Raw genomic sequence first — 24,556 nt, forward strand, 5'->3', positions numbered from 1 at the left:
ACAAACAATAATCATTGAAAGTCTGGAAAGTAAATTCTCCAGCATTATGAAGTCTAATTTTCTTGATTGTATAATCGAAAAATTGATTCCGTAATTTTATTATTTGAGCCAGTAATCTTGCAAATGCCACATTCCGAGTTGACAATAAACATACATGTGACCATCTGCTGGAGGCATCGATCAATACCATAAAGTATCGAAATGGTCCACATGGTGGATGAATTGGCCCACAAATATCACCCTGAATACGTTCAAGAAACATGAGTGATTCAGTTTGGATTTTAGCTGGTGATAGTCTTATAATAAGTTTTTAAAGAGAACGTGCTTTACATTGAAACTTATTATTCTAAAAGATCTTCTTGTTTTCAGTGGATGACTATGTGTATTTTCTGTAATTCTTCGCATCATTATTGAACCGGGATGTCCTAATCGACCATGTCAATTAGTTAATATTGAAGAATTTTCAACTAACATGTTTGATTCAATTGGACTTATATGTGTATAATGCAGTCCAATATGGAGCACTGATAGTTTTTCAACTACACATTTCTTTTTTAATTTATATGTGATAAGACACATACATTTTTTATTTCCTTCAGTTATTGTATGAGTATTATACCCATGAGAATATATGTCATTAAAACTCAACAAAATTTTTTTTGATTGTGGTGAATACAATGTATCATTTATCAGAAATTTTGTACAATTAGGTAACAAAAAATGTGCTTTTCCATAACCTTCAATCAAGTCTACAGAACCTGATATTGTATTTACCATTGTTTTTGTTGGATTTAGTTCCAAAAAATATCTTTTATCTCGGAGAATAGTGTGTGTTGTACCACTATCAGGTATGCAAACTTCCATGAGATTAGTTTCTTGTTTAGCTTTGCTCATAATATTTTTCATATCGAACTTCAAAAAATATGCAATGAAGAAAGCTTAATGACAATACATTTACAAATTATTGAAAAATACAACACATGTCATAATTATACAATAAAACAATATCACACGAGTACATGAAAAATACAATAGTTCACATTCATATTCCACCAATATATTGATCATTTTCAAAGAAATCATTAAGAAAATCGACAGCATCAAAATGAGTTGAATCACACAAATGGTCATTGTGTTCAGCGAAGTTGGTCTCTTTTTCTTTTCCCTTTATTGATTCTTTATAGAGCTTACGAAGGCGCTCAGGGACTCGATAAATACGAGACCAATGTCCTGGTGTACCGCAGCTAAAACAAAAACTTTCAGATCGTTTTGAGTGATTTTCATTCATACTCATGTTTTCATACTGCCTTTTTAGTGTGTGGTTTGTGGCGTATTTTTTAGATGAGTTATGGAAGTAAATATCTCGATTGTTTTCAAAACCACGACCACGATCATTTCTACGTCGTCCACGACCGCGACCACGACCACAGCCAAAATCTTGTCTAGTTTCCAAATTTAAATTCATTTTTACTTACGACATTTACTTCTGGAAATGTCGTTGATCCAGTGGGTCGGGTCTGATGATTTCTCATCAGTAGTTCGTTGTTCTTTTCCGTCACAAGAAGACATACGATAAGTTCATAATATCTCGCAAATCCACGCACTCTATATTGTTGTTGTAGAGTTATATTTGATGCGTGAAAAGTGAAAAATATTTTCTCAAGCATTTCCGATTTCGTAACCCCGCGTCTACAAAAATTTAATTGCGAGAATATCCGATTCATCGCAGAGTTATAATCACTAATTTTCTTAAAGTCTTGGAATCTGAGTGTATTTCATTAATCACGGGTGGTTGGAAGTATAATTTATCTTATATGCTCAAATCTTTCTTTTAATCCTTTCCATAAAATCATGAGATCTTTTTCAGTGAGATATTCACATTTCAATTCTTCATCAAGATGCCGATGTAAGAATATCATAGCCTTTGCTTTTATCTTGTGAGGATGAGATATTATTTCCTTTAATAGTCTCATTTGGACTCAATGACTCAAGATACATTTCTACATCGAAAGTTAATGACATATAATTTTTTATGTAATATCGATCGCAACGAATTCGAGCTTTGCCAAATTGACATGGTGGTATTAGAAAAAATAACAATGCATTTTATTAGTTAAGTTCAATTAATATTACAATACAAAATAATAGATAAACTATGAGTACAAACATACTTAAAAATAAAGAAAAAGCAAGAGACGGATATTCACCGTTAAATATAAAACTCGTGAATATAATAACCATAATAGTTATACAAATTAACCTTGAAAGAACCATCTTCTTATTCTTCTTCTTCTTCTTCTTCTTCTTCTTTAAGTAGAGAGAAAAAAAATCGATGAAGATTTTTAAGGAGGAAGAGTAATTTTGGAGTGATTGAATGTGTTTAAGAAATAATATTTATAGTACAAAAACTAACCGTTTATGACCGTTTAGAATATGTACAAAATAAAAAATTATGATTGTTAAAAATTTAATTTGTTTATGTTGAGTACAAATTTACGATAATGATGCGATGCATATAATGTTAATCATAGTTAAATAATTATATATATCACATCACATTATTATAAGGAGGTGTCAGAGACTCCTTTTATATAATAGTGTGAAATTATACAAATATAGTTAATATAAAGTCAGATATTGTATATCACATCACATTATTATAATGAGGTGTCATAGACTTCTTTTATATAATATTGTGAATTATACAGATATAATTAATATAAAGTCAGATATTGTATATCACATCACATTATTATAATGAGCTGTCATAGACTCCTTTTATATAATAATGTGAAATTATACAGATATAGTTTATATAGAGTCAGATATTGTATATCACATCACATTATTATAATGATGTGCATCATAGACTTTTTTTATATAATATTGTGAAATTATACATATATAATTAATATATTATAATATATACATAATAAAAATATATAAGTAGTAATATATAATATAATCATATCACATTATTATAAGGAGGTGTCATAGACTCCTTTTATATAATAACATGATATTATATATTAAAATATATACACAGTAAAAATATATAAACAGTAAAATAAATATTCTTATTTGTTGAATATTCTTTCCTTTTCCTTGTGTTTTGGGACTTGGAAAATTATAGAGACATTCGAGCGTTCGTGCTGATAAAGTGTTGTAAAAAGTAAAAATTTATGGTAAAAAGTAAAATACTCAAACTCTCAAATATATCAAACTACACACTTTCTAAAATTTTTTCCACTCAATTGTGTTTTTCATCACAAATTGAGAGACTTATTTATAGATCTTCATTTGGGAATAATCCAAAAATAAATATATAATCACATACATCAGCACACACACTAATATTCAACATTCAACTCTTAATTATTTTCAACAAATACTAATTTATGAGTGTAATTCTAAATTTTTTTGAATATATTTTATCAAGTACATCAATTAAAAGATTTTTAATTATATGGTACTCTAAATTCTAGATATCTATATCCATAAATGATAAATGTGTGACACTGGTTAAAATGTTTGGGCAATTATCTCTGGATCCTCTCGTTGATTTGTCATTCACCGTTGTCCAATATAATAATAATAAACGGATATTTACAAACGGATATAACTTCTAGATTAACTTTTGATGTTTTGAATAATTTACTTAGATTGGCTACAAAGTAAAATCCCTTTGCAATGACCGCAAGCACGGTAGATTTCAATCTATCATATGAATAATACCTCAATGATAGATCTAATGTTTCATGATTTGTCATGTCAATAATATATAATTATTTACGTCTATATATAAAAATACGAACCGTTGGATGTATAATTTGGATATTACTATATGCTAGAATCTCATCTACCATTCCAAGCACATACATGGAAATAATTTCCTAATTGCTATCAAGTGATCTATATAAAATATTTACGAAGTAAATCTCTTGTTAAATTAAATGAGTGGATCCGACCTTATCCGAGCACGAACTAATATTCCCTGCAAAAGTTTGATAGAAGAAGAACCTGTTCGGCCTGTTTACAGCCCATGTTTACCCATCCGAAACAAAAATAAAAACAAAAGACATTTACATCTCCCATATTACAAACTGTAAATTCCATTAAAAATATAAAAAAAAAATATTACAAACCGTAATAAAACAAGCCTTCGTGACTTTGTCATGTCAATACATTATAAGATTTGAGCTAGAAAATAAAACAAAAACAAAGAAACATAATGAGATCTAACGACCTTCTGAAATTTATTTTACATTTTAAAATTTACACAAAGCTTGGACAACTTAAAATGCAGCAAGCATTAAAGCGAACTCCTATAGCCAAAATAATGCTTGAGGAGCTCAGAACCATTCACAAGATTTGGAAACTATGAGACACAACAGAACATTGTCGTTGCATTACGACGTCCATCTATTTGCCAGACGGGTCCCCAGATCTCAACTCCCTCTCCAGCTCATCGAATTCCCACTCACCAATTTCTTCTGTCGAGTAATCATGATGAACCTTGCCAAATTCTGACTCCAGCTTCGCCAATTCTGCCTCGGGGTCAAGCACATGCTCTGGCTTCACAGAAGGCTTTTGGCCCTCAGCTCCAGGTGCCTCTGCAGTTTGGTCTGTGGGTTGTGCAACATTTTCTATCGACTTATCACGAGGAGATGCATCTGACTCTTTAGTGGGGTTCTCGATTTCTAAATTAGGTCTCTCAATGGACTCGAATTCCTGTCTTAGCTTCTCAATATTGTCGAATAGCTCTTTAACCTTTGGATTTTCTTTACTGAACGGTCCAAAACATGAAATTTAGCAATGGTAAACAAAATGCGGGAAATAGACGAATTATGCGTATCAGACCTGGAGATTTTTCCTTGTTGAGCATAGAACTGCTTTCTCATGTTGTCCGCTACGCTAAAAGTAGTTATGATCTGCAATAAATAAAAGAAACTTAACTTCCGTAAGTATTATGAAGTGTAACTAGTCTTGGTGTATTCCTGTTCTTATATAAAAGCAGGCCTGACACAGTTGATTAAAAAAAAGGAAAGAAATACCAGTGTTGGTAGGCAGTTCTCAGTTTTACATACTGGGATTATTAAAACACGACTCAGAAATATAGGGAGCATGGTTTTTACCCTAGCTTCAAAATCAAGGTATTCCTCCTCCAGATTTCTCCTTGGATTCAACATTTTGGAACCGTCCATTTCTGTATCAGGAGTTAATGTTGACCTGAAAAGGTAAAAAGGCACTTTGGTCGAATTTGGAACCATATTCTATTGCAAACATAACATAAGGCAGTACCCTCGAGTTAAGGTCTTCAAATTCTCTACATATTTCCCAATGCGATCAATAGGATGTCTCAACTCTTTCTGCGTAGAAAATAAGTGTGTCAAATAGAATATGATTCTGAAAATGTTTGTGAGAACGGAATATTAATTTGGCTCAAGCGTAATCTAAGGGGAGACTAATAAGCACCTCATAAGAAGAGAGCAGCTGTGTAACCAAGTTCGTAAAGTAATCTTCATGTCTCTCCAGTTCAGAACTTTAAAACAAAGTCATTAAATTAGCATCAATATAACTTCAAACGTCAAATATTACAACAAAGAAAACAGAACTTTCGCAAGACTAAAACATGATGAACCATGAAAGTTTGAGAACAGAAGCTTAAACCTGTATCTACCATCTTATAAGAAATTTAGAGTAACTACTTTTGGGTCATGGTGTAATTTTAAAATTCCAAAAATACTCTTCTTACAAAAAATATAATGAAAATCTACGTTAAGTAAATTCGTAATTCACCTGTAACTACCATATCTCATTCATTTTCCCAAAAAAATTAATTTTTAGATATCTTTATCTATACTTTTGAAATTCTATATTATCATACCACTCCTAACATTTTCTAAAAAATTATAATAAAAATCATAAATTTGAAATAACAAAAAATTGCATTTTTAAACAATTATTCGAATTAATAAAAAATAGTCTCATAAAAACTAATTTTTGGAGTTTACTTTCAATATAATTTCTATATTTTAACATAAAAAACTATTTAACACCAAAAAATTTCTAATGCAATGCATGCAACATATGCAAAAAGTTACTTGGAAAAATTAAACTGTAGCGACATCGGTCCAAAAATCAGATGCTGTCAATGTTCAGAAACATACTTGGTATCCTTCTCCTCGGACTCGGTATATGAACGCTGAAGAGACCAAGCATCCTCCAAAAAGTTGATCCAAGTAACAAGAACACTTACTTCTGCTTGACATGAGTTGATGGATCTTGATAGCTCATCTTCCTACAAAGTTGTAAAGACATATTTAATGCCCAATCAAATAGCTGGAAAAGAAAATCAAACCAACATGACACAAATTTTACACATGCGGAGGAAAACATAATAATCGTTGAACAGTATGGTGGACCTTAGTTTTTAGATGAGCAACAATCTGATCATTGGCTTCGAAGAATTTATCCCTCTCTTCCATTACATTGCTAAAACGAGCTTGAGCAGCAGATAAGGAGATATTAACCTTAGTCATTGAAATAATTCCCACATGTTATTCAAAATCATAATGTATAATTAGGGAAAAATTTTGAAAAATCTTGTAACTTAAAGATACATGATAATGATGATAATGCCGTGTGAAGGTGTCAAATGAACATGGATTTATAAATTTCTTATGATGGTCGAGATCCTAGGCAATAAGAACAGAAAAGCATATCATTCAGAGGAGACCCAAGTACGGCCGCATATGAATTCAAATTTGACGTTTTCAATATAATTCATAAGTAAATAATAGATCCTTGGGAACTAAGCACTGAAACAACAGATTTTAAAAAATGAAAGAAGAAAAAATGGAGAACATGAAAATATTGCTCACATCAAAACTGGCCATTAAAAATGTCATAATGAAATGGGATTTTCTTTATTAAGAGTGTGAAAGCCACTTTGAAATTCTAGGAGCAGATCATGGATGTAAAAAAAAAAACAGTAAGGGAATTGCAATTGCACGGAGCTAAGCCGAAATTATTTTCAATTGCAAACACACACCTTTGCTACCAAGAAGACCATGACATTTAACTTCACTACAAGAAACTAACTTTTTAAGGAAAATACCATGTACCTCACATGAAAGTAAATAGCTAATGGAAACCAAGACTTGCTTGATGCACACAAAAAATTTAAATATCTTTTAGGATCACTGGTCTTATATTAACAGTTTCTGAATACATTAGGTCCTCATAAAAGCGGGGTAAAAAAAAGAAGAAGAAAAGAGAACTCTGTAAGACAGTAAGAGTGTCCTACAGAACTTTGATACAGATGTTTAGACAGAATAATTTGCTATCCAACAACTTGATAGTGTTAAATCAATAAACAAAAGTTATGTAAAAAACTTAGGCAATGATAACAATTTCATGATGATGGATGGCTGCAACTCTGGATCCACCAAGATATTACTCTCATGAAGCACACTTACTAGTTATCATAGGGGAAACACTACACTCATATGAACACAACCATATTAGAAAGCAAAAGAAAAATTGCCAGGATATACCAAGGAAGCATCAATGCATCATGCACTTATCCTTTTTGCAATGAACAGTGTCTTTTTTTTATGAAGTAAACAAGATCTAGACCTTTTTCAATTCAGCTTCAAGTTCATTTCTCTGTTTCTCAAGACCAGATATCTCGGCTGCAAGTTCCTGAAAAAGAGCAATCAAATCAAAAACCTAGTTGCTTAACTAAAGCGAGTTGGCGAAGCAATCACACTCTGCATAAACCAACTCATCGAAAAATACATCATAGAGAATAAAGTTTCTGATCACACTAGATTTCGTCATTAGGACATTAACATGTTATTCTCTTACCAGCTGGCAGGAAACACAAAAATTACAAGGTCCAAGGCCATATCAAACATCAGAAATGGATCTATAGAATCAGATACCAGGCCAGAAGAAAAATTTTGTATAATTATTTAGTGTCCAAGGAACTTTATTTAATGTCCTTTACTGACATGTAAATACCATTTTTTTTTCTTTAATATCTGACGGTACCAGATCGTTGGAGAAAATTGAAAATATATTCTGTTGTATTTTTTCCTTAGATAGAATAGGAAAGTATCTACAATATAATTTTCTTATTATTTACTTCCTTAAATTGTACGTAGACAAGCATGTATAAATTGTGTATCTTTGTTAATGAGATGTAAGCAAGAAAGTTTTCTTTCTAATTCTTGTTTCAGGGTATCAAAGCCGGCGATACTGTCGCCTTGTCTTTGTTCACTTTTGTCTTGTTTCATGTTGGAGAATATTGAAAATATATTCTGTTATATTTTTTCCTTAGATAGAATAGGAAAGTATCTATAATATATATTTCTTATTATTTACTTCCTTAAATTGGATGTAGACAAGCATGTATATATTGTGTATCGTTGTTAATGAGAGGTAAGCAATAAAGTTTTCTTTCTAATTCTTGTTTCATGGTATCAGAGCCGGCGATTCTGCCGCCTTGTCTTTGTTCACTTTTGTCTTGTTTCACTGTTACAAAATGACCTCCAAAGACGAGTCAACTCTGGAAATTCCAGTACCCGTCTTTGAATGAATCCAGACTTAGATGAAGTGCGTGGGAGGTTACTGGGGATGAAGCCCTTCCCAAGTCTGCGTGAATCGTTTGCTGAAGTGAGGAGAGAAGAAAGCAGGAAACGTGTGATGCTCACTTCCTCGCAGCAAGACTCACAACCTTTGGAAACTCGAGGTTCTGCCCTTGTGACAAACAAACATAACAATGGTCGACACACTTCGTCTTTTGACAAACCTGTGTGTGATTATTGTAATAAACCATATCACACACGTGAAACTTGTTGGGATTTACATGGCAAACCTGCTGATTGGAAGCCACGAAAACTACAAAGGAACCAAAAATCTGCTCACTTGGCTGAATCACAGACCACTACCAGCGCTGGACTTGAAGACATGCTACGGCAATTCCTTCATCAGACCAAACTTTCAACAAGTACTGATGGTCACAACTCTAAATCTCCTACTGTTGCTATGGCACAAACAGGTACAAACAGCCAAACTTTTCTGTCCACGTCGCAGCAGCCTAATTGTTGGATTGTAGATACCGGGGCTTCAGATCATATGACAGGGTCCATAAAAGTCTTTGATGATTATACCAACTGTCATGACAGAATAAATGTGTGGGTAGCAGATGGAAAAACCTCACCTGCCGTGGGCCAGGGGACGGTTTGCTTACCCAATATGATATTGAAATCTGTTCTTTTTGTGCCTAGTTTGACATACAATTTGTTGTCTGTTAGTAAGTTGACACATGATATGGATTGTGTAGTGATTTTTTTCTCCTCTCATTGTGAATTTCAGGATCGTTCTTCGGGGAAGATGATTGGCAGTGCTGAGAAGAAAAATGGCCTGTACTACCTTTCGAGAGTTGAAAATTCCAGTAGTATTGAGTCAAACAATAGAAGGTCATTATCTGTTGTTTCCAATTCTGAGATTTTGATATGGCATCAACGTTTAGGACATCCTAGTTTCTCTTATATGAAAAGTTTGTATCCTCATCTTTTCATCAATAAAAAGAAAGTTTTGTTTCAGTGTGAGCATTGTGTTCTTGCAAAACAACCCAGAAGTACTTATCTGCCCCATACATATAAACCCACAAAACCATTTCACTTGATTCATAGTGATATTTGGGGTCCATCTCGCATATCTAATCTGAATCGAACTCACTGGTTTATTACTTTCATTGATGACCATACTCGGGTTTGCTGGGTCTATTTGATGAAAGATAAATCAGAGGCGTTTCACTGGTTTAAACAATTTCACAAATTTGTCCAAAATGTTTTCCAATCCACTATCCAGGTTCTTCGAACAGATAATGGTCGGGAATATTTTTCTCGTGATTTTTGTCAATATATGGGGGATAATGGGATACACCACCAAAGTTCGTGTGTTGACACACCTAAGCAAAACGGGGTTGCTGAACGAAAAAACCGTCATTTGTTGGAAGTAGCTCGATCACTTATGTTCACTAGTTCTGTTCCTAATTCTTTTTGGGGAGAGGCTATTCTTACGTCTACTTATTTAATTAATCGTCTACCTTCAAAGACACTTAAATTCAGAACTCCTTTGAATCTTCTTGTTGATTACTTCCCAACAATTAATCTGTTCAGTTCATTGTCTCCAAAGGTCTTTGGTTGCACTGCATATGTCTATAATACACAACCAAATCGAAGTAAACTCGATCCCAAAGCATTTAAATGTGTCTTCGTTGGGTATTCTCCAACCCAAAAAGGATACAAATGCTATTCTCCCTTCCTTAAGCGTTGGTTTGTCTCTTGTGATGTCACTTTTTTTGAAAATAAGTTTTTCTATTCCAAGGACAGTTTTCAGGGGGAGAATTTTGATGAAAACAGTCATTGGGATCCCACCGTGTCATTGCCTATCTCACAAGATGTCTCTTCTTTTGCACCTACTGAACCAACTGCACCTACTGAACCACTGCATGACCACGAAAGTACACCAAGTTCAATTTCACATCAAGTTCAATGGGAAAAACAGAATTCCATGAAACCTCTTCAAACCTATTCTCGCAGGCCTAGAGCTCCTCAGCACAATCAATCATCGAACCAAGAATCGGTTTCTGGTACGAACAATGACTTGGAGGTGCCCATTGCAATACGGAAAGGGGTAAGATCATGCACTAAACATCCTATCTCAAATTTTCTAACTTGCAGCAAATTGTCTCCCTCTTTTAAAGCCTTTACAGCAAAGATTGATGATGTAAAAGTGCCAAAAGATATTTATGAAGCTCTAAAAGACCCAAAGTGGAATGCTGCCGTGCAGGAAGAGATTAGGGCATTACATGAAAACAAAACTTGGGAAGTGGTAGACTTACCAAAGGATAAGAAAGTTGTTGGGAGTAGATGGGTCTTTACTGTAAAATACAAGGAAGATGGAGAAGTTGAAAGGTACAAGGCTCGGTTAGTGGCACAAGGCTTTACACAGACATATGGAATTGATTATGAAGAAACGTTTGCTCCAGTGGCAAAGCTCAATTCTATTCGTGTTCTCCTATCTTTGGCAGCAAATCTAGATTGGGAATTGCATCAACTTGATGTAAAAAATGCTTTTTTGAATGGAAATCTTGAGGAAGAAGTGTATATGAAGATTCCACCGGGGTTTGAGTTAGAACAAGAACAAGGTAAAATCTGCAAGCTTAGAAAGTCACTGTATGGTCTGAAACAGTCTCCACGTGCATGGTTTACTAAATTCAGTTCGACTCTTCTCCGATTTGGATATGTTCAAGGAAAGGCAGAACACACTATGTTCATAAAAAGGGGAGAAGATGGAAAAAAAGTCATTCTAATTGTGTACGTGGATGATATCATCATCACAGGAGATGATATTACCGAAATCCAGAAGCTCAAGAATCAGCTGAAGGAAGAATTCCAAGTGAAGGATTTAGGACCCTTGAAATATTTCCTTGGGATGGAAGTGGCTAGAAGTAAGGAAGGTATTTTCATTTCTCAGAGAAAATACACCCTTGAACTACTGAAAGAAACTGGGAAGTTGGGATGCAATCCAGTGGGAACTCCACTGGAAAGAAATTGGAGAAGCAAGATTAAAGATGATGATCCTTCTGTGGACACAGGGAGATACCAGCGCCTAGTTGGTAGGTTGATTTACCTCTCCCTTACACGACCAGACATTGCATATGCTGTGAGTGTTGTAAGTCAATTCATGCATTCACCGACCCAAAGACATCTAGAGGCAGTGAATCACATCCTGAGATATCTTAAAGGTACACCAGGTAGAGGGCTGATGCTTCTTAAAAATGAGAACAGAAGTATTGAAGGTTATGTTGATGCTGACTGGGCAGGGAGTGAGGATTGCAAATCAACTTCAGGATATTGCACTAAGCTATGGGGAAACTTGGTTACTTGGAGGAGTAAAAAACAGTCCGTCGTGGCAAGGAGTAGTGCAGAAGCAGAGTATAGGGCTATTGCTCAAGGAACGTGTGAAGTTATATGGCTTGAGAGAATAATGCAGGACTTGCAAATTCCTATTCATCATCCTACAAAGTTGTACAGTGACAGCAAATCTGCCATTAGCATTGTAAAAAATCCTATTCAGCATGATCGAATGAAACATGTAAGAATTGATCGAAGCTTCATCAAGAACGAAATTGAGGAAGGAGGCATCAATTTATGTTATATTTCCTCTCAAGCACAAGAGGCGGATATCCTAACAAAGAGTCTCCCTAAGCCAAGTCATGAAGATCTACTGAGCAAGCTTGGAATGCGCAATATCTATTCCTAAGCTTGAGGGGGAGTGTTGGAGAATATTGAAAATATATTCTGTTATATTTTTTCCTTAGATAGAATAGGAAAGTATCTATAATATATATTTCTTATTATTTACTTCCTTAAATTGGATGTAGACAAGCATGTATATATTGTGTATCGTTGTTAATGAGAGGTAAGCAAGAAAATTTTCTTTCTAATTCTTGTTTCATTTCACTGTTACAAAATGACCACCAAAGACGACTCAACTCTGGAAATTCCAGTACCCGCATCCAAATCCTCTCCTACTCCCTCGTTCGACAACCAGTCACTACAAATTACTCAGCACAAACTCAATGGTGTATATTTTCGAGAATGGTTTCAGTCAGTGATGCTTGTCATCAAGGGAAGAGGAAAAGTTGGCTACTTAACTGGGGATATCAAGGCTCCTGGAAAAACAACAGCTGGATATAGCACTTGGGAAGCTGAAAATTCGATTGTCATGGCGTGGCTCATCAACCCTATGAAACCAAGCATCGGTCGAACATATCTTTTTTACCAGACTGCTATGGAGATCTGGGATGCAGTCCAAGAAATTTATTCTGATCTCGAAAATACATCTCAATGTTTCGAGATTCGCTCCAAAATCCGTAACACCAAACAAGGTGGTCTTACTGTTACAGAATATTACAATTCCCTCATGGAATTGTGGCAAGAAATTGATCTTTTTTATGAAAGTGGATGGGCATGTCCGACTGATGCAGAAAAGTACAAAAAAATGCTTGAAAAGAAACGCATATTTGATTTCTTGCATGGGCTGAATCCAGGCTTAGATGAAGTGCGTGGGAGGTTACTGGGTATGAAGCCCTTCCCAAGTCTGCGTGAATCGTTTGCTGAAGTGAGGCGAGAAGAAAGCAGGAAACGTGTGATGCTCACTTCCTCACAGCAAGATTCACAACCTTTGGAAACTCGAGGTTCTGCCCTTATGACAAACAAACATAACAATGGTCGACACACTTCGTCTTTTGACAAACCCCTGTGTGATTATTGTAATAAACCATATCACACACGTGAAACTTGTTGGGATTTGCATGGAAAACCTGCTGATTGGAAGCCACGAAAACTACACAGGAACCAAAAATCTGCTCACTTGGCTGAATCACAGACCACTACCAACGCTGGACTTGAAGACATACTACGACAATTCCTCCATCAGACCAAACTTTCAACAAATACTGATGGTCACAACTCTAAATCTCCTACTGTTGCTATGGCACAAACAGGTACAATCAGCCAAACTTTTCTGTCCACGTCACAACAGCCTAATTGTTGGATTGAAGATACCGGGGCTTCAGATCATATGACAGGGTCCATAAAAGTCTTTGATGATTATACCAACTGTCACAACAGAATAAATGTGTGGGTAGCAGATGGAAAAACCTCACCAGCCGTGGGCCAGGGGACGGTTTGCTTACCCAATATGATATTGAAATCTGTTCTTTTTGTGCCTAGTTTTGACATACAATCTGTTGTCTGTTAGTAAGTTGACACATGATATGGATTGTGTAGTGACTTTTTTCTCCTCTCATTGTGAATTTCAGGATCGTTCTTCGGGGAAGATGATTGGCAGCGCTGAGAAGAAAAATGGCCTGTACTACCTTTCGAGAGTTGAGAATTCCAGTAGTATTGAGTCAAACAATAGAAGGTCATTATCTGTTGTTTCCAATTCTGATATTTTGATATGACATCAACGTTTGGGACATCCTAGTTTCTCTTATATGAAAATTTTGTATCCTCATCTTTTCATCAATAAAAAGAAAGTTTTGTTTCAGTGTAAGCATTGTGTTCTTGCAAAACAACCCAGAAGTACTTATCTGCACCATACATATAAACCCACAAAACCATTTCACTTGATTCATAGTGATATTTGGGATCCGTCTCGCATATCTAATCTGAATCGAACTCACTGGTTTATTACTTTCATTGATGACCATACTCGGGTTTGCTAGGTCTATTTGATGAAAGATAAATCAGAGGCGTTTCACTGGTTTAAACAATTTCACAAATTTGTCCAAAATGTTTTCCAATCCACTTCATAGTTCTTCGAACAGATAATGGTCGGGAATATTTCTCTCGTGATTTTTGTCAATATATGGGGGATAATGGGATACACCACCAAAGTTCGTGTGTTGACAACCTAAGCAAAACGGGGTTGCTGAACGAAAAAACCGTCATTTGTTGGAAGTAGCTCGATCACTTATGTTCACTAGTTCTGTTCCTAATTCTTTTTGGGGGGAGGCCATTCTTACATCCACCTATTTAATTAATCGTCTACCTTTAAAGACACTTAAATTCAGAACTCCTTTGAATCTTCTTGTTGATTACTTCCCAACTATTAATCTGTTCAGTTCATTGTCTCCAAAGGTATTTGGTTCCACTGCATATGTCCATAATACACAGCCAAATCGAAGTAAACTCGATCCCAAAGCATTTAAATGTGTCTTCGTTGGGTATTCTCCGACCCAAAAAGGATACAAATGTTATTCTCCTTTCCTTAAGCGTTGGTTTGTCTCTTGTGATGTCACTTTTTTTGAAAATAAGTTATTCTATTCCAAGGACAGTTTTCAGGGGGAGAGTTTTGATGAAAACAGTCATTCGGATCCCACCGTGTCATTGCCTATCTCACAAGATCTCTCTCCTTTACATATATCTTCTGCACCTACTGAACCAATGCATGAACACGAGAGTACACCAAGTCTAGTTTCACATCAAGTTCAATGGGAAAAACAGAATTCCATGAAACCTTTTCAAACCTATTCTCACAGGCTTAAAGCTCCTCAACACAATCAATTATCGAACCAAGAATCGGTTTCTGGTACGAACAATGACTTGGAGGTGCCCATTGCAATACGGAAAGAGGTAAGATCATGCACTAAACATCCTATCTCAAATTTTCTAACTTGTAGCAAATTATCTCCCTCTTCTAAAGCCTTTACAACAAAGATTGATGATGTAAAAGTGCCAAAAGATATTTATGAAGCTCTAAAAGACCCAAAGTGGAATGCTGCTGTGCAGGAAGAGATTAGGGCATTACATGAAAACAAAACTTGGGAAGTGGTTGACTTACCAAAGGATAAGAAAGTTGTTGGGAGTAGATGGGTCTTTACTGTAAAATACAAGGAAGATGGAGAAGTTGAAAGGTACAAGGCTCGGTTAGTGGCACAAGGCTTCACACAAACATATGGAATTGATTATGAAGAAACGTTTGCTCCAGTGGCAAAGCTCAATTCTATTCGTGTTCTCCTGTCTCTGGCAGCAAATCTAGATTGGGAATTGCATCAACTTGATGTAAAGAATGCGTTTTTGAATGGAAATCTTGAGGAAGAAGTGTATATGAAGATTCCACCGGGGTTCGAGTTAGAGCAAGAACAAGGTAAAATTTGCAAGCTTAGAAAGTCACTGTATGGTCTGAAACAGTCCCCACGTGCATGGTTTACTAAATTCAGTTCCACTCTTATCCGATTTGGATATGTTCAAGGAAAGGCAGAACACACTATGTTCATAAAAAGGGGAGAAGATGAAAAAAAAAGTCATTCTAATTGTGTACGCGGATGATATCATCATCACAGGAGATGATATTACCGAAATCCAGAAGCTCAAGAATCAGCTGAAGGAAGAATTCCAAGTAAAGGATTTAGGACCCTTGAAATATTTCCTTGGGATGGAAGTGGCTAGAAGTAAGGAAGGTATTTTCATTTCTCAGAGAAAATACACCCTTGAACTACTGAAAGAAACTGGGAAGTTGGGATGCAAACCAGTGGAGACCACTGGAAAGAAATTGGAGAAGTAAGATTAAAGATGATGACCCTTCTGTGGACACAGGGAGATACCAGCGCCTAGTTGGTAGGTTGATTTACCTCTCCCTTACACGACCAGACATTGCATATGCTGTGAGTGTTGTAAGTCAATTCATGCATTCACCGACCCAGAGACAACTAGAGGCAGTGAATCACATTCTGAGATATCTTAAAGGGACACCAGGTAGAGGGCTGATGCTTCTTAAAAATGAGAACATAAGTATTGAAGGTTATGTTGATGCTGACTGGGCAGGGAGTGAGGATTGCAAATCAACTTCAGGATATTGCACCAAGCTATGGGGAAACTTGGTTACTTGGAGGAGTAAAAAACAGTCAGTCGTGGCAAGGAGTAGTGCAGAAGCAGAGTATCGGGCTATTGCTCAAGGAACGTGTGAAGTTATATGGCTTGAGAGAATAATGCAGGACTTGCAAATTCCCATTCACCATCCTACAAAGTTGTACATTGACAGCAAATCTGCCATTAGCATTGTAAAAAATCCTATTCAGCATGATCGAATGAAACATGTAAGAATTGATCGAAGCTTCATCAAGAACGAAATTGAGGAAGGAGGCATCAATTTATGTTATATTTCCTCTCAAGCACAAGAGGCGGATATCCTAACAAAGAGTCTCCCTAAACCAAGTCATGAAGATCTACTGAGCAAGCTTGGAATGCGCAATATCTATTCCTAAGCTTGAGGGGGAGTGTTGGAGAATATTGAAAATATATTCTGTTGTATTTTTTCCTTAGATAGAATAGGAAAGTATCTACAATATAATTTTCTTATTATTTACTTCCTTAAATTGCACGTAGACAAGCATGTATAAATTGTGTATCTTTGTTAATGAGATGTAAGCAAGAAAGTTTTCTTTCTAATTCTTGTTTCACAGATTTTCAGTACACTAAATGGAGAAAGGAAAACTTCTCTGATACCGCAAATGGGCCATACTGATGAATCAAAGGAAGTTCCCATAACAGTTGCAGTTTCAAATTCCCTATCTATATCTTCCAAGACTATACCCCACATCCTATCGTCCTTTCTCGATCCCATCTTATCAACTTATCCTCTTAAATAGATATGAAGCTTTAATGTATAAACTTTGCACCGGCATAAAGTGAACCATCAGGATCATCAATCAGTTAGGCTAGAAAAATGAACACTGGCAGTGAAGAAGTGAATGCATCATCAAATTTCAGGTATGCCAACCTCATGGTGTGATCTAATGCAACCCATCCATTTTTTAAGCAATTATTCATTTAGTATGGCAGGAAGAATTCATTTACTTAAATACAGAATAAATTCAGATTCCTTGGTATGAACAACAAAGGGTAATAATAATACACAAATATGAAAAGATTCTTTCTACAAAGTAGTAGGATCTTATTTCTCCACAAATCTTTCGTCAGATGAGAGTAATAGATTGCCTCATTTTCTTTTTGTCTTGAGATAACACTTTCTCAAGCAGCATTTGAAAGCATTTTCATTACTGTTCAAACTCAGATTATCATGCAGAGACTAACATTTTCTAGCGTACTTTATGATCGTATCATCTAAAAATTTAAAATGACAGAAATGAGCTTTCTGATTTCCCAGACTTCTGCCCAGCAAACAAAAATTCACATTCTGTGGAAAGAAATACCTTTTCTAACTCACTAACTTCACTAGCTTTGCTCACACGGAATTTTAGCGCCTCTTCTTTCTGAATTCTGCCAAAAAGTCAAGGAAATCATAGATTCAGACGGTAATAACACAAAGCCATAATAATAATAAAAAAAAAAAAACATCAAGGCATTGACATGTTTCCGTAATAGTATTTAACTAGCATCAGGAGACATATTCCACTAAGCCCCTAAGGTAGCATAACAAAAGTCTGGTTGTTGCAACAATTAAAAAATTAATGCACTAAATACATTAAACCAAGGTATAAGCTTAATTCCATGTTCCCTCCTTAATTAGGCACGTGCTTTATTGAATGCCTGCTCCTTGCCCTAAAATTGAAAGTCGTATACACCTCACTGCGCCTGGGGCAAGCCGTGTGACTACAGATAACATCATCTGATCATCATATTATCATAACATGGAAGACCCATATACAATAAGGTAAACAAGTTAAAAATAAGAAAGAAACATAGATAAATATCAACTCTAACAGAATAGCAAGATACAATAATTAAAAACACCTCAGGCACCTAATTGGGACTTTTATATCAAAAAATAAATTGGATTGCACATATTTGCTTATGGAGGAACCTGTGATCAGCTATGCGCTTCTCAGATTTCACCGAGGAGCTGGAAAGAGATTCCGATAAGACTTTCAATTTATCAACCTGCCAGTGCTAAGAAAACTACTTTAGACATGCGGACAAAAAGGTTGCACGAGAATTTTTAGAAATCTAGGAGAAAATTCCAATGGAAATGACTCCAAGCACGTGCAGAGGTCAACAAAAGCAACAAGGTAAAGCAGCATCCAATAAATATACCTGTAAAAACTTGTGCAGGAAGGGAAAATGTACCTAAAATTATTTTTTAAAAAAGGAGATGCTATGACAAGGAGAGGGGTTGTTTAGCACAAGGTATACAAACATTGTACCTTCTGAGAATGAATTTCAGATGTATCTCCATATTTAAGAGCCTTCTTTTTCAGTAGGAGCCCTTCCAATCGGGAACAAGCTCTGATATGTGCAAGTGCCCCTTTTAGACCCTAAAGGGAAAACAAGTAACAAGACACAAAGATATGGATTTCCAGAGCTCAAAAACATGCTATCAAATATTTTATCAAAGAAAAAAGGGGCAGGCATGGCCATGTTCACCTCTATTGTCAGAGAAACGTCCACTTTAAAGTTTGTTTCATGACCATCACCAACATGCCTACGTGATGATTTTAGTTCATCAAGTTGTTTCTTCAAGGTGGAAACTTCCGCATCAATTCTGCGCGCAGGCACACAGATAACCAAAAAGTAAGAAAAAATTCTTATTTTGCTGTTTGAAATCATCACTATGCACTTTCCTCTACTATAAATGTTAATATCTGGTCAAGGGTAGCTAGGGTTTATGACAATTGGCTAGAACAAACAACATGCAGTTCAAGCTCAGTACACAGCTTTTAACAAACTGAAAATCAGATTGAGGTGAGTTTGATCTTTCATCAAGCTTATCTCAAATAAGTCCTAATTGCAATTTGCAAGAAAACAAGTCAAGTAATAAAATTTAGTGTTTCAAGATCTTTTAAAAAAAAATAGAATTGACAAATCATGTATGATAACTACCAAATAACATGAAGACTCTAGAGTTCTAGCAGTAACATGGAGAAAAATTCTACCAACCGCACGACAGCAGTGATTTCATATTTTGTCTAAGGATTAGTTCTCCAAAGCAAATGCGCTCTTTTCATATTATTGCTATGTGGCAATTGTTTGTCCACATTTGATGCTGCATTTAGTGGTGATTATTCACCATTTACTGACAGGAGCATAAAATTGACATCATAAAGACAACACTGTGGTCATTAAATGATTTATATTCCACGCATTCAATCTAAAGGGTAATATAAAATGAGAAGACAAAAACACTTTAGATTTTTCTTCAACTTGCCATTCTTTCCACTCTATGAAGCAAAACTTTCCAACAGTTTTACTGCTGCCAACATATAATTTTTAATATTATAACTTTACAAAAATAGAGGAACTAATACATGTTTCACAACAAATAAAATTAAGAAATCTGTGGGCTTCTGCTTAAGATATACAAAACATAAAAGTCAACCACGCGGATCCCACGCCCCAGACCCACACAGAGAGAGGGAGAGAGGGAGAACAGCCATGGAAGAAAATTACGTAAAATTAAGTTAAATAGAACTTTTCGCATGAACCGGAGACTCACACTACATACCAATTCAAAATTTTTCAAGGGCAAAAATTTATAAGAAAAGGAATCTAAAAAAACTGAGTGTTCTCTGATACCTTCCAATGTCAGCATTGGCTTTCAACCCTGTTATGGCCCCTTCAGCAAACTGGAGCAATTCCTCCCTCTTCACCTACCAAGATAATAACAATTGACTCATCAATCACTTAATCACTTCAAACGACATTGGATGCAATCCTAAGTCGTGACTTACACAGGGATCATATTCTAAAGATTCAATTAAAGGTCACGTTTCAATTTCTTTTAATGAGAATACAGAAGCACAAAGTACAGCTAAATTTATCAATCCCAGCGTGAGACAAGGAATTTTAATGGTAAAAAATTCGCAACCATCATCCTTCTAAGTTATCAGCAATTGGTTTGTCAACAGGGTACAATAGTTTCAATCCGCACCAATACTTCATCTTCATAGGTGGAAAAAACTTTTGCAAGATCTTGAATGCTGCTCACTATTGCGTTATGCACTTCTTTCCCTCCCGTGAGACATAAACTGTAAGAAGGGGGTGGAAGTAGAAAGATCAAGCAAATTAATATTTCACCTCATGTTCTCTAAGAACAAAGCTCGGATCCATAAAGCATTATCTGGGATCATGAACACTTACCCAAACAAGTCAAGGAGCAAAGGAACTTCGTCTTCATTCGGTGCTTCAAGAATCTAAATCACAGAAATTTTCCAACTCCAGAATTACAATTTATAGATAGCTCAAATGCTTGGAACAAAACATATCAACATATGCTATCGAGAAAAAAGTAGCATTTCTAAACTTTAAAGTTAATTAGTTTGCCAGGACAATTTAATCACTGAAACTTCTATCTTGAATGTTTCTTGCTTCCCAAAAGGGTGAAAGCGCCATATAATGAACAGTTCATCCAACAACAGCAGTACAGCACTAAACTTATTTTAGTTTATGAAGAATAAGAATCAATTTTCAGATTCAAAAAAAAAAACATCAGATATACCTACTGAATGGTAATGATCTGATTCACCTACCATACAAATGGATATTCCCTCTAAAGCCTGGCTGTAGAGAAAGACATCACGAAAAGTCATCGGCTCACCCCCCATATCTGAATCATAATACAATACCTGTCAATGCTGCAGTAAATTAGGTAACATAACCAAATAACAAATCTGGATCCCTGCTAATTCAATTTCACAATTATCAATCAGAAACAGATCAAGCCTTAAATTTTGCCAGAACGATCAAAAAATTTAGAAACAAAACGAACAACTGAAATCACAATTTGAGTTCATAAATATTATAATCACATGATTTGCTCAGCTCCAATAAAGATCAAATAAGAAAAACCTCAACATCAAGGCATATATAGTCAGATATTAAAGAATCAAGGGATTCCAATCTCAAAATAGTTGCATTGAACATGTCAGCAGGCACGTCATAACTATATTAATAAGTCACAAATACTTAATCTCATCGCTATACTAACCAGTCATGATATCTAGCCACTCCGGCTAACAAGCTGTGGTAACTCTTCAAAGGTTGTAAAAATCATAAAAGTTTTTGACAAATAATCGGATAAATAATAAATTGATTCACAACTACTCTAGTAACAGATATTCAAAGCACATGCGGGCAAAAAGCTTGTGAAACAACCGGTGTTTTAAAAAATGTAGCGTTGGCCCATGGCGTTTTTGTCCTGTCATAACGTAGCGCATAGCGCAAGCTATTCGTGCACGACAATTATTTAATTTATTTAATTAAAAAAATAGAAAATACTTATATACAGGTAAATAAGTGAGATAATTAGCCATGAAACCATAATAATTGATCATTAGATGCCAAAATATAGTTTCAACATCCACATAGTCCTTTTCCACATTAACAAGACCCAACGTCCCAACCTTGCTTGTTTGAACCTTTAACTTTGGTCAAAATATGTCAATTATGGGTCTTTAGTTTTGCCCAAATAGCCCACGATATTCAGCAAATAGCGTTATAGCGCACGCTATTTGCGCTATAGCACGCTTTTCCTGAGAATAGCGTGCGCTGTAGCGCATTTTATTATAACGCTATTTGTACTTCAGTGTGAGATGAAGTACAAAAGTAGATAAGCAGGAACAGAGAATGAACACATTTTGCCCAGTGCAGCAGAACAAATAAAGTACAGCTGTGGAATCATTGAACTGACCATCGACTGTCTTCTTGGACTCTCCTTTGACTCTTCAGAATGTTGATTAGGCTCGTTGATCTTTTCATTGTCTTCAGATGATGTCCCAGACTTGCTATCAATTTCTTTAAGTATAGCTAGCCATCTCCTCATCAATTGAGGCCTCTCAGCTCCTCTACAAGAAACAGAGGCCTCTTCTAACCTTTTCACTGCCTGTTTGAAGCTTCTGAAATTCCGACCACCCTGATGAGAACAAATGGGATATCTACCAAATGAATAGAGGCCGTAAAATGAAAGCCATATATTTTTTTTTGATAAGAAATGAAAGCCATAATAAATATACAGAAAGAGCCACCCATAATGCAGCAGCCGATTTTTGTCCTCTAGAGTTGGGCTGGTATTCAATATACATCTTAGTTTCTAAATGTAAAGCTCTTAACATCCTACCACCAAAGAAAGAAAGTAAATTTTCTATCCTATTATGAAGATTGAAGAAAAAGAAAACCATCACCAAATGACCAATCAATAAGAGAGTAAAAGTTCTTTCAATGGTAACTAAGACAAATCTCAACTCTATAAACACACAACAGTTAAATATTATGACATTATTGACATAACAGTAAGAGTCAATACCCACAAACGATAAACAATATATTCTACTTCTCCTCTTTCACCTTCAGTCTATACGTTATCATACGAACTCTTTGGTAAAGGAGGCTGCTAACAAACCCTAACATGAGGGGAAAAAACAAATTGCATTTCAAAATTTCAATTATGAGAAATACACATTTAAACTCCATCCTGGACAAGTTTTCACAACCTATTTCATCCAAATACCAGTTGTATGAAATCCTCGATCCAAAAGTCATTTCAACCCAAAATTAAAATGAAAAACAATGAGACTGGGTAAGCTTCTCCATTTGTTACCATAGATGCCATGCATGAACAACCGCTCACTTACTCAACGGTGTAGAGAAGCAAATATTCAACAAAGTTTACGTAGTTACATTGCACTAAAAGATGTATTCACAAAAAATCCCAGAGGACCGCTCTCTAGAAGCAAGTGGCTTCACAAAATCAAAAGGAGAAAAAAAAAAACGGTCAGTAATTTGTAACCAGCTTTCAAAATCCCATCACATTCTGAAAAGAATACACCCCATCGAGCCTCTGAATCCACTATGTGAAATCGCAGCGAAAAAATAGATAAAAGCGAGAGAATAAATAAAAAAAAAAATTACAATGCGATCTTGGATGAGTTTGGCACCCTCGGCAACAGCTTGACCGGCATGATGAACGACAGAATCCGCATAGCTTCTTACTGTGCGAGTAAGGTTGTTCTTGTTGCCAACCTCCACCGCCTTGTTCACCGCCGATCGCAGCCACGACATTGTGTCGGCGAAGACCGATTCTAGAGTAGAATTCCTAACGCAAAATAGCTAATTGTCCTCGGAATACAGAGACTACGTGCTTATAGAGATTGTGCATTCGGCAATATGATTGTAATTTGAGAATTTTTCCAGTGTTCTTCGTTCTGCTTATTCTCATCAAGCGTTGAAATTCTGCTGGGTTGCTTCAACTTGCTTCCTCTTCAATGGGATTCATATGGGCTAGAAATTGCAATTTAGTCCTAAAGGTTATATTGGTTTGACTTGTAGTCCTTTATATAATTATATATTATATAATATAAATATAAACATAAATTTATAAACATACTGTTGAACTTTTTTCTCGGCAATTACGTTTTAATTAGGCGTACACTGTATTGTATACTTTCTATATATTCTATAAAATAATAATAATTACTTAACAATTCATTATAAAATCAATTTGCATGATAAAATAACTCCAAATTATAATAATTATGTATAATACTTATCTAAACCATCTATTTAATTAATTTTATAAAGCTGAAATATAAATCATGGGTTGTTAGATCTCTTATTAAGGTAATATCATTAAGATAATATCGGTAAGATAAAGTTGAACTAAAGTGAATATATATTTGATCCTAAACTTCTAGGCCAACAATGTTCCATATCGAAATGAAAATCGGTTTCATGGAGAGGTGAGTAATTTTGCATTTGCCATCATGATCAGAATAATTAATTGTGGTTGGAACTTAGAAGTACGTAGTTTAGCATTAGTTGTAAGCAAAACATCACAGCATTTAAAACACAAAAACTATTCTTCAATTTTGTAAAAAAACGGATCTCCTATTTGAGTTATGGCCCAAAAAAAACATAATTTTTATACGGAAAAATTGTTTTTTTGATCATGTATGTTTGTCACTTTGCGATTTCAGTCCTTTATATTTTCAGATTTCAGTTTTAGTCCGCTATCT

The 24,556-nt window shown here is 35.2% G+C and overlaps 1 protein-coding gene across 2 annotated transcripts; it reads right to left on the bottom strand.

The window, feature by feature from the left end:
* Positions 1–4,094: 4,094 nt before the first annotated feature.
* On the bottom strand, positions 4,095–23,791 carry LOC140880156 (uncharacterized). Of its 2 annotated transcripts, XM_073284335.1 has the most exons (18): positions 23,454–23,791; positions 22,237–22,458; positions 21,077–21,172; positions 20,688–20,740; positions 20,479–20,575; positions 20,124–20,197; positions 18,975–19,092; positions 18,755–18,865; positions 18,415–18,491; positions 17,804–17,870; positions 7,642–7,707; positions 6,426–6,533; positions 6,171–6,301; positions 5,476–5,542; positions 5,302–5,369; positions 5,136–5,229; positions 4,861–4,931; positions 4,095–4,786 (listed from the first exon to the last, which is right to left on the bottom strand). In XM_073284335.1, exons 1-18 carry the CDS (start codon positions 23,601–23,603, stop codon positions 4,423–4,425), a joined length of 2,034 nt encoding a protein of 677 aa, XP_073140436.1. In that variant the 5' UTR covers positions 23,604–23,791; the 3' UTR covers positions 4,095–4,422. The 2 variants fall into 2 exon arrangements, with proteins under 2 accessions (XP_073140436.1, XP_073140437.1); XM_073284336.1 differs by lacking the exon at positions 23,454–23,791 and having other exon boundaries at positions 21,077–21,153; positions 22,237–22,373.
* Positions 23,792–24,556: the final 765 nt, after the last annotated feature.

This window comes from Henckelia pumila, chromosome 2, assembly GCF_033568475.1.
Source record: "Henckelia pumila isolate YLH828 chromosome 2, ASM3356847v2, whole genome shotgun sequence".
Lineage (NCBI taxonomy): Eukaryota > Viridiplantae > Streptophyta > Magnoliopsida > Lamiales > Gesneriaceae > Henckelia > Henckelia pumila.

Excerpts from the sequence above, each read along its gene's own strand:
- LOC140880156 (XM_073284335.1), bottom strand. The coding sequence starts at position 23,603 with ATGTCGTGGCTGCGATCGGCGGTGAACAAGGCGGTGGAGGTTGGCAAC. Across the intron at positions 17,871-18,414 it reads AAGCGCATAGCTGATCACAG|AATTCAGAAAGAAGAGGCGC; the intron begins GTTCCTCCATAA and ends ACTTTTTGGCAG. Across the intron at positions 5,370-5,475 it reads AGCTGCTCTCTTCTTATGAG|AAAGAGTTGAGACATCCTAT; the intron begins GTGCTTATTAGT and ends TTTTCTACGCAG.